Source organism: Trichogramma pretiosum, unplaced genomic scaffold, assembly GCF_000599845.2.
Source record: "Trichogramma pretiosum strain Unisexual culture from Peru unplaced genomic scaffold, Tpre_2.0 scaffold2, whole genome shotgun sequence".
In the NCBI taxonomy this organism is placed as follows: Eukaryota; Metazoa; Arthropoda; class Insecta; order Hymenoptera; family Trichogrammatidae; genus Trichogramma; species Trichogramma pretiosum.
In genome coordinates, this window is record NW_019641687.1 from 3,838,713 (window position 1) to 3,848,826 (window position 10,114).

Consider the following 10,114-nt stretch of genomic DNA (forward strand, 5'->3'; position numbering starts at 1 on the left):
TAGCGTCATAGATCAATCGTAAGTTGAATTAGCCCGAAGATGTACTCTTCTGTACTGGCAGTCGTTCTGCTGTTGGCTGCGGCCGACAGCGCCAGGCTCATTCCACGCATCTACGGTGGAGACAGCGTCGAGATCGAGACATACCCGTACCAGGTGAGCGTACAGTGGAACAATCGCCACAACTGCGGAGGCTCCATCATCTCGCCGTACTGGATCCTGACGGCCGGTCACTGCGTCTTCGAGTACGAGCTAAAAGACACCAATGTCCGGGCCGGTACCTCGTTCGTCGAGCGAGGCGGCACCGTGCACCGAGCCGCCAAGATCATCAAGCACTCGCGATTCGGCATCAATTCCGGGGGCTCCGCCGAGGGCGACATCGCCCTGATCAAGCTCGCCGATCCCATCGTCTACGACGCGCAGCACCAACCGATCGAGATGTTCGAGCAGGACGAGGAGACCGTGGAGGACACGAAGGCCATCGTCTCGGGCTGGGGCCAGACTCCCACGACCTGGAAGCCGAGCCAGCTCCAGGCCGTCGCCGTGCCCATGATCTCCAAGCGCAAATGCAGCGATCTCTACTACAAGAGGTTCGGCCCGCTGCCGTCGGGCGAGATCTGCGCTCTGGTGCTCGGTGTCGGCGGCAAGGACGCCTGCGTCGGTGACTCCGGCGGCCCGCTGGCCGTCAACCAACGCCTCGCCGGTATCGTCTCCTGGGGCGAGGGCTGCGCCAGGCCCTACCAGCCCGGCGTATACACCGAGGTCGCTTTCTACCGCAACTGGATCGAGCAGGTCATCCGGGAAAATTGAATCTAGTTCGATTCAACGAGAGCAGTCGAGTTTTTTTACCTAGTGTACTTGATTTAGCTTAAGTTTTGTAACTTTTTTACACTTCATAATTTTTACAAAATGCGCGGCTGATTATGTACTTGACGTCGCTGTATGAAAATGAACGAAAAAAAATAAATAAAATTCATATTATTCACTCACAAATTTGTCCTCGTTCTCTTTTTGATCTTTTATTTTATTACCCACGGCGATTAGTGCAATTAATTTTACTGTTTATCAAACAGAACAAAAAAGATTGTACGTGATGATAACGCAGTTTCAAATATAAATCTTGATATCCTAATCGGCGTAAATATGAACTTTTGTTGATTTTCTCTAGATACCCCTTCTGAATTTGACAATAAAAAATTTTATAACGATTACGAATTTGGCTTAATATAACACGAACTTCCAAGAAAAAGATATAGGATTTGTCATGAGTAATCAATCACCGATTCAAAAAAACTGTCACTTCATACCAGAAATCAAAAAGTGACAATTTCAATTTTTTCATTATTTTGGTGTCTGTAAAAATATAAAATAACATTTCGTCGCATATCAAACTCTGCCTGAAAAATGTTGTTTATTTTAAATAAGAAATTCCTTAAAAGTAAAGATTTAGACTTCAGTTTATCAAAAATTTACTCTGACCATCGAACTTTGAAAACTCCGACATTTCAGATCTTTGAAAGCCCAATGATTTATTATCAGCGAAAAATCTCAAAATAATTTTTTTGATATTTATAGATTATTATTTATACCAAAAACATACTTCGCGCGCTCGCAACTGCTGCTTTCTGCACACGGCAAAATGCCCGCAATGACTCAATCAAGTGTCGCTCCCTCTCGGTTCTTGACTCAAGCTCAATGATAAAGCCGATAATTTCGCGCGCGCTGCACAGCAGAATCCGAACGTTTGTGTGAACTGTTGCCGCGCGCTAATATCGATGCAGACAGGTCGTTGCCAGTTTTGAATCAACATACTGCCGGCGTTTAGCGTCGATTGAATTACAACAAGCAATGCAAACATTCGTCTGATTGCGACGACTTTTTATTTTTTGCCAAAAAGTAAGAGCCTCGATAAATAAATTCATATCGGAATAATGAATGTGGAATTATTGTAATATTTGATGGAAAACATTTTTACAGCGATTTGTGTTCAGCAAGTGCCTTCGCCTTTGGTCATCTTTCCAATTAACATTAATCAACTTATTTAATCAGTAATTCAGCAAAATGTATTCGCAGTATAAAACTTTGGCCAGTCAAAAGCCCAGTCAATCAAAAATAAATGAGTTTGTCAAAAATGCTGATTTCAACGAGGTTAATTGCACAAATATTACCTGTCAATTTTTTAAAATATTACATTATTTATGTAAACATGTCTTTTTAGCTTTGTCAAATGGTTTTGAAAGTTCTTAATACATCAGAAGTTACCAAAGTACTCGATGACGTTCTCAGGGCGTTTGGCAAGTTAAATCAATTCCATGACAAACGATTAAAATTAATCATAGCTATTTTGGATGCACTCAAAAATATTAAAGCTCCTACAAAACATGTGGATAGTATTGTTAGCAGAATCGTTATTGATTTTTCTCAGTATGAACGGACTCATCTTGTCAAATTAATAGACTACTGCATTGAAAGAATCAGAAACAACGACGATGAATTTATGAGGTGATTTAAAGGACAATTTATGAATTATAAATAGCATTATAAATTTATTAATATTTTTAGTTGGAAAGATATCATTCCTTTAGTGCTAGAAAAGTTAGAAGAAGAAAAAACCATAAATCACAGAGGTACTGATGTAACTGGTAAAGAATATAAAAATATCATTATTCGTTCTTTGTGTGATATTGATTGGAATCCTAAAACTTTAAGTTCATTAGCTAAAATGTTTGTGTAAGTATAATCACACTTTAAGTTAAGACATTTTTAAATTTCACCTAATTTTTTTATATTTCAAGTGATATAATAACAGATGTTAAAGATAAAAGTAATTGTGAAATCGTCATGAGAGCATTAGCCAATAAAATGATGATTGTAGATCTTTCTGAATTACCTCCATTGGTTCATCAAATGTTAAAACTTGGATCAGAGCATAATATTACTTTACTCTATTCAAAATTAGCTAGATATTTTGCTAAAAATTATACTAATGCATGTAGAAGTGACGATAGTCAAGTGAATTCTGATTCAATTGGTATTTATTTTGTTATTAATAATTCTCTTCTTATTATTAAACATAATTATCAGATTTTTTTTTCTTAAAATGTTTCAGTTGATACTCAAGTATCTTTAGAAGAACTACAACAAACAGAAAGCACAGTATTATATCACATATATCAATCCGCTCTTGATAATACTAAAAGCTCATTGGACTATATTAAATGTTTAAAATCTGTTGTCAATGCACCAGAGTACATTTTGGATCCTTTTGTTATGTCAGTATTACTGTTATTATCAAGCTTGTTTGAAGATCAATCATTGCAAATTTTAAAACAAGCTTTACAAAGGCAGATTCAAGACGAAGAAAACCAAAGTCAAAGTGCATGGTTGAGAAGAGTATCATCAGATGATATGTCTGCTACAGAAACCATAAATCGAGTCATAGAGAACAGGTAAATAAGATACTAATACTGACTTCAAGAAAATGAATTATTTTTGGCCTAGCTATTAATCATTTATTTCTATTTTAGCAATAAAGATCGCCAATTAGTTTTAAAAGGTCTAGTGGACTTTGGATTTGTTTTACTTGGTATAGAGCGTAAATGTCCTACAGAAAAACATTTACCTTGGGAGTATGGGTCCCAAATTCTTCTGAAAATTTCTAGAAAGAGACAAGATGCTGGGGGTACTGTTCTTGAAATTCTTGTAGACAAAATTGTTAGAGCAGGCTCTAATGTTACTCAATATACTGGTAATTTTTTGAACCGTTTTTAATAGATTTTTCTTTGCTCAATACTCATTGTGTGATATTCATCTTGCAGATTGTCTAACTTACATGTGCCGAAAACTTACCATGACAGTGCTAGAACATCAAGTGTGGATTAATTCATTAATGGAACAGTTGTTGGTTATTCCAGGAAGTGCTGCATCATTAGTTTTACAAGCTATTTTACCGCTGATGCGGATTTCAGGTTCTATAAGAGACAACCTTATTATGGTCCTGCGTAAAGCTCTTTATCGAAAAGGGGTAGAAACTCGTCAAATGGCTGTATTAGGATTTTTGCAACTTTTGAAGAATTTAAAACTTAGCAGTTTGACAGCTTTAAGTCAATCAGAATCTTTATCATCATCTAATGTTGCATCTTCATCATCATTTTTCACTCAAGTAAAAAGTTTCCTTCATATTTCTTATTAAATTAATTCATACTTTAACAAAATATATTTTTTCTGTAGGCAACTTTAGAAAGACCCTCACAAAAATCCAATCCTTGGCAAAATACTTGTTTGTGCAGAGAGATTTTGGCTATTTTGAGTAAATGTTTTACACATGAATTAGAAGTGCGTTCCCATTTATATCAAGGTATACTTCCGGAAATTTTATCATTTAAATCTTTCAAATTTTCAAATTTATAACTAAAGAAAATTATGTTTTCAGAACTCTACAATGGAATAATTAGAAATCCAGAGCTTACGGAATATATAGTAGAATTTTTGTTGGAGCACTTTTACAAATATTTTGAAAATGATGAAGAAGTCTTACCGCCATTGTGGTTTGAAAAATGTAGTTCAATACAAGGAATCGATGTAGTAATACATGAGCCAATAGCAGAACTTATTTTTGCATTACAAAAAATTTACTTGAAAGTAGCTTCAAAAGAGTCGATGCGCATCGATAAGCTCGCTGCGGTCCTAGAATCACTCTGCAAACGTATGACTCAAACGGATATAGAACATTTTGGCATTGTAATTATGACCTGATTAAATTTTATTTTTGCATCTTGAATTATATAATTTTGTAATTGAATATTTTAGGATGAGGATACAGATCTTTCGGACAATACGCCAAAAACTCAACTGAAAATAATTAATGTTAAGCTTGCTATCTCAGTTTATGAATCGTTATTAACATTCCGCATTGCATCATGGTCGGAAAATAGTGAAAATATCTGTGGAAGCATCATTTCGTTGTTCAAAGGTTACTCTAGATTAGTAGAATTCTTCAAAAAACTTGGAAAATCTAAAAAAGGTGGAAAAGGTAAAAAAGATAAAGAAAAGGATGCTAATGACACAACTATTAAAAAAGGCGGTAAAGGAGGAGGCAGTCATATTAATGCAAAATTGCCAAATACTGTGATGGATTTAGATGCTATATCGAAATGTATAAATATATTGTACAAGTTAGTAACACAAAATGATTGTTCATCAACACTTGAGTGAAAAATATATTAAAATTGTTTTATTATTTTTAACAGAGTCGAAAATCCCTTGTTGCCGGCAAATAACACGGAGGCTTTGAGAGGACGAATAGAGTTTCATCAATACATTTTACAATCGAGCATGCACTTGTTTCAGCACGTCAAAACTTTGAAAGATCATAATTTAACGAAATTTTTAGAAACGAATAAACACAATTTCTTCAACATTGGAGCGTAAGTATATTGATCAAAATGTATCATTTTTAAAATTGGATTGTAATTTTTGTTTGTTTTAGAATATTATTCAAGAATTTCATTATGGAATTAAAGACAATTAGTTCATTTAATGAACAGCTAGCTGGTTTAGGATTAGAGTGCTTCAAAGAATGCTGCGAAATTATGTGCACTACATATTCGTCTGAATTACCGGCTTTTCTTGAAGCAATTAGTGAGTATTTATATCCAATAATGTTTCAATTTATATTATATCTTTATTAAATTTTGTATCGTAATTTTAGCTGGAGAAAAACGTTCCAATGGTCTTTCATTTCAGTTGCAAAGTTTAATATCACCTTTGAAAGATATTTTTGTAGCGAATATTGATCCAGAATTACCCGAAGAAGTAGTAGCACAAAAAGTACCTCTTCACGTAATAGAAATCATATCAAAGCTGGTGAAAAAAATTCCATTTGACGATGTTAAATGTGAAAAGGTATTCTTTGTTTTAAAGCGCTTAGTTGAAAAAATCGTTCAGGTTGAGCGTAAAGACATGAAAGTTAATTTTTTCTATATAATTTTACAGGTGTTTGATTGGTTAAATGAAATAGCTGAAAACTCTGATCACCTCGACGTTCAAGTTTCGGCGATCATCATACAGCTGATATTATTAATAGAAGAACGAAGCATAGATTATGGTGAAACAATACAAGACATTTGTGTCGAATTTTGTGCTATACTTGGAAAAACGGACAAAGTAATTTTTTACTCTTTAGAATTTATATTAAAATGAAAGCTCTTCTTATAACAATTTTATTTAAAATATTTAGAGTGATGTAACGTCCTCAAGAAAATATCAAATTATCAATGAAGCTACCATTGCCATTGCATATTTAGCTGTCAATAAAATACTAGCAACAAAATTACAAAATGTTATTTGGCTTTTGGGAAGATTAAATGCAGAATATGTTGCCATGACTAGTCTCGAAGCTGATGACGAATCTAGTGAGTAAAGACTTTACTACAAAGATTGATAAATTACCTGAATGTAATACTTAATTCTTGAAATTATTTATAGATCGAAAAAAAATCAAGGATAAGGAGCAGATATTATGTCGCCAGTTTTCTTTTATCCTCAGCACATTTGAATTATTAGCTAATGTAAAAATTATGCCTGGCCAACTTTCTGATGCACTATTCAAGAATTTGAAGAATGTTTACAACTTTGCTTGCTCTTTAGCTAAATATTTCAAGAAAAAGTCTACTGCAACGAACCCTGCATTCCAATCTGTAAAGTAAGGCATTTCAATTTGAAATATTTTCAAGTTTAGCATAGACTAAATTTTCTTGTCTGATAGATTCATTCCAGTGATTCAAGGAGCAGGAAGTGCTTTAAAACAAGCAATACATGAGTTGATTTTACACATCGAGGTAAATTAAAATATCTTAACTTTAAAAATTTGAATCGTTACCTATATAAAATAATTGAAAATTTTTAGACATCTCAAAATACTGGAAAATCGACCGATACCAATGTTCAGCGCAACAAAATATTGAAAGAAGTTATGGTGATCCCTGGAGTAGTACAAGCGATTGATACTTTTGACAAAGAGATCATACTACTTGCTAAGAAAACTAATGTGAGTAAAAGGAGTAGTAAGTCATAGCATAAAATACGGAAAATATTAATTCAAAATATTTATATTGTTTATAGGTTGACTTGATGAAATACACGAAATATGATGCAATTCGAGATTTCAGAATTAAAAATTCCCAAGTATTGGAAAACTTGGCAAACATGAATGTCAGTCAATTGGTAAATAAAAATCTAATCCAGAGTCATGATAATTCAAATATATATTATATTTCATATTCTCTGTTGAAAAATTGTTACAGAATAATACTGTGGAATCTAATGCCGACGCTTCGATCGCTGCTCCTGATACTTCTAATCAAAGTAGCGAAGAAAGTGAATCTAATAGCGATAGCGACGAAGGCCCTGCAACTAAGAGAAAACGACGTAGTTAGGTGTAGGTTAATTTTCAAAAAAAAAAAAAAAAAAAGGAAAAAAAATATTCTGTCGACAGAACCGTAATACTCAGTTATTTGTAAATTTATGTTACGTACTGTACTAAGAGTTTATCATTTTTTTACTTTGAAAAAAAATTTTTATAATTAAAAGATCTAAGCGTCCCATTTTCAGAATGATTATTCCGATCAAATAGATCCAATCATATCCGCTGGAAACAAAAAAACAGTTAATTTAGAAAAACAGTTTGAAAAATATTTTTCAAATAAGTAGTGCAAGTAAAATGGAAAGATTATACATTTCTTTAACAAACAAACAGAGCTCGAAAAAAGCTCGTGCGTCTAGATGTCTCCGTAAGAATGATCCGGATGTTACGAATCGCCATCTGGTTAAAAGTAGATTTTCAGTCTTATATTTATATTAAATTGCCTCGGACTTTTCTTATGAAATAATTCAAAGTTCGCTCTCGTCCGCATAGGTATCGGAGGAAGAGCAGAAAAAAGCGCGATACAACTTTTGCGGATTCGTAAGCGCCCCTGGAACGTCTGGTTGCGTGCACGGTGCGCGCGAGCGCGCAAGCTCGCTGTTTATCTTTAATAATTTTTTGCTCTTGTCGCACGAGACGATGCAGAAAGAGAGAACAAGAGAGCATCATCATCGTCGCCTCGCACAGACGGCCCGTCGCCTTAGCTGTTGCTGCTACCGCGCTACACTCTCACGGCGGTGTGCATTTATTTATAAGCACACACGCGAGCGAAAAGCAGGCAGCTACTTTGAAGAAAGAAAACACGCCGAGCCGTTGCCGCCGTGTATACGCGTCTGCGTCTGCAATTTCTGTACCGTGTACTTGGAGCATAAAATACTATGTATTTGTGTGTGCAGCCACACGTATGGAACACACGCGTGCGCCGGTCGTGTATACCTATACACATTACCTGCGCGCATGCGAGAAAGTAGTGCAGTATCAGCCTTAGCCAGAGCAAACTGGTCCGCGTCGGTTATTTGCCCCGCAGGATTTATATTTGCACGCGAAGCCAAGACGTCGACGATCGTATACACGCGTTCTTCTGTGTGTATATTGTATACCTATAACGTGAAACGTGTGGGTATACATACGTGCCGCGCTGCCTATATGGCTCGCATACACTTGGTCGTTCGCTCTTTGGACTCTCGACGTCTCGTTTTTATGTATTATTATTATGCCTCACCTCGAGGCCTCAGCTGTCAGCCGCGACGAACGAGCGTATTTTTCTCGCTGCGAATTTTTGTCATTTTCTTTGGCTATGCCTTTCATCGGGCCGTTCGTCGAACGGACAGTCATCTGAAAAAATACGAAAAATCTCAGTTTTCCCCCATCGAGCCTTAAAAGAGAGACTCGCTCGAACAAGCTCGTATTCTTCGATCTGTTAAACTTTGAAACATAGTTGAACTCAATTTGAAGCTCGCGCAAAAGCTCTCAATTTCCTCGATAATTTTTGCGCATTAGGCTAAACAAAAGCCCAGGCAGCTCGATGCACGCACAGGTACAATGTATAAGGGTAGAAGTACGTAATCAGGTCGAGGTTCGAGCTGGTCTATTAACCGTACGGACTGACGTACAATTGGAGTATCAGGGAAAGTAAAAGGGAATCGTTAATGTAGAGATATTATCCTCTTCTCTCTCTCTCTCTCACTGTCGAAATGAGCTTAATGTACTTCAGCTATTATGCATCATGTATGAATTGAAGTTTGAGCTTCTATACGAGGCAGCTCCTAACGAGGCAAACACGCGCCCAATGCGAGGCATAATTTCGTTTTCTTATTCAAGCTTTAAGCTTGTTTTCTTCTTGCCAATTACCAGTTATTTAGGAGCAATTTTTTACTCGAATTACAATGGCGTAAGAACGAGTGTCGTGTACGAGCCCAATAGGCGGTAAATGCGAGTCGTTGAACGTAGCTCCATTACAATGAACTATACGAGCCAATGACTAGTAAAAAAAATTATTGATTTTCTTTTTTTTTTTTCATCGCATTCAGGTAAAAAGAAGTCGAAGGAATTTCGTTCATATGCAGCTCCGCGTGATCTCCTTCGCCGCCGCGAACGCAAAAAAGCTCTCGCGCGTCGCAAGTTCGAGTATGCGCGATTTTTAAATAGACGCGTGCGTTAAGCCGAGCACGCTGCTGCTCTCGTGCGCCGCGCAACTGTGTATATATAATAAATAAAAGCTCGCTCTTCTTCGCAGGCGCGTTCGATGAAAGAGAAAGAGCAAACAAAAAAGAGTCGGTTATAGAATACAACACATGCACACGCATACAGTCACACGCTCACACACGAGCAGAGGCAGCAGCTCTCCGCACGATCGGATCGCACTTTGTGCTCGCACAGGCACATATAGCGTAATAATACGGCCCCGCCGTCGGCTCAGTCAAAATCTGCTGCGGCCTGCGAAAGCATAGGCCACGATTATAATAGTAGCAGCAGCAGCGCGCGCAACCGCCAATCGACGCAGCAGTATAGATATACAATTTAAATATATATACATATAATAGTACTACTGCTACAACTACTACTACGATAGTCGACATTGCGCGTGAAACTTGCGCCGTATATTCGCGAGATACGTATAGTATACGCGCGTTCATCCTACACAGACGTAAATATACAGCCACGCGCACACACAGATGCGAAACTCGCGTCGAC

At 36.7% G+C, this 10,114-nt stretch overlaps 2 protein-coding genes across 2 annotated transcripts; both read left to right on the forward strand.

The window, feature by feature from the left end:
* The first annotated feature begins 34 nt into the window (after positions 1-34).
* On the forward strand, positions 35-968 carry LOC106658649 (trypsin-1-like). Its single transcript, XM_014380688.2, has one exon. It carries the CDS (start codon positions 40-42, stop codon positions 805-807), a length of 768 nt encoding a protein of 255 aa, XP_014236174.2. The 5' UTR covers positions 35-39; the 3' UTR covers positions 808-968.
* A 793-nt stretch (positions 969-1,761) lies between these two features.
* Positions 1,762-7,590, forward strand: LOC106658746 (Fanconi anemia group I protein). Its single transcript, XM_014380846.2, has 21 exons — positions 1,762-1,893; positions 1,975-2,145; positions 2,216-2,499; positions 2,560-2,727; positions 2,793-3,028; positions 3,107-3,446; positions 3,525-3,745; positions 3,816-4,159; positions 4,228-4,354; positions 4,430-4,737; positions 4,807-5,171; positions 5,247-5,423; positions 5,486-5,637; positions 5,708-5,901; positions 5,992-6,162; positions 6,236-6,410; positions 6,484-6,700; positions 6,764-6,836; positions 6,905-7,045; positions 7,120-7,221; positions 7,302-7,590. Exons 2-21 carry the CDS (start codon positions 2,059-2,061, stop codon positions 7,431-7,433), a joined length of 4,014 nt encoding a protein of 1,337 aa, XP_014236332.1. The 5' UTR covers positions 1,762-1,893; positions 1,975-2,058; the 3' UTR covers positions 7,434-7,590.
* Positions 7,591-10,114: the final 2,524 nt, after the last annotated feature.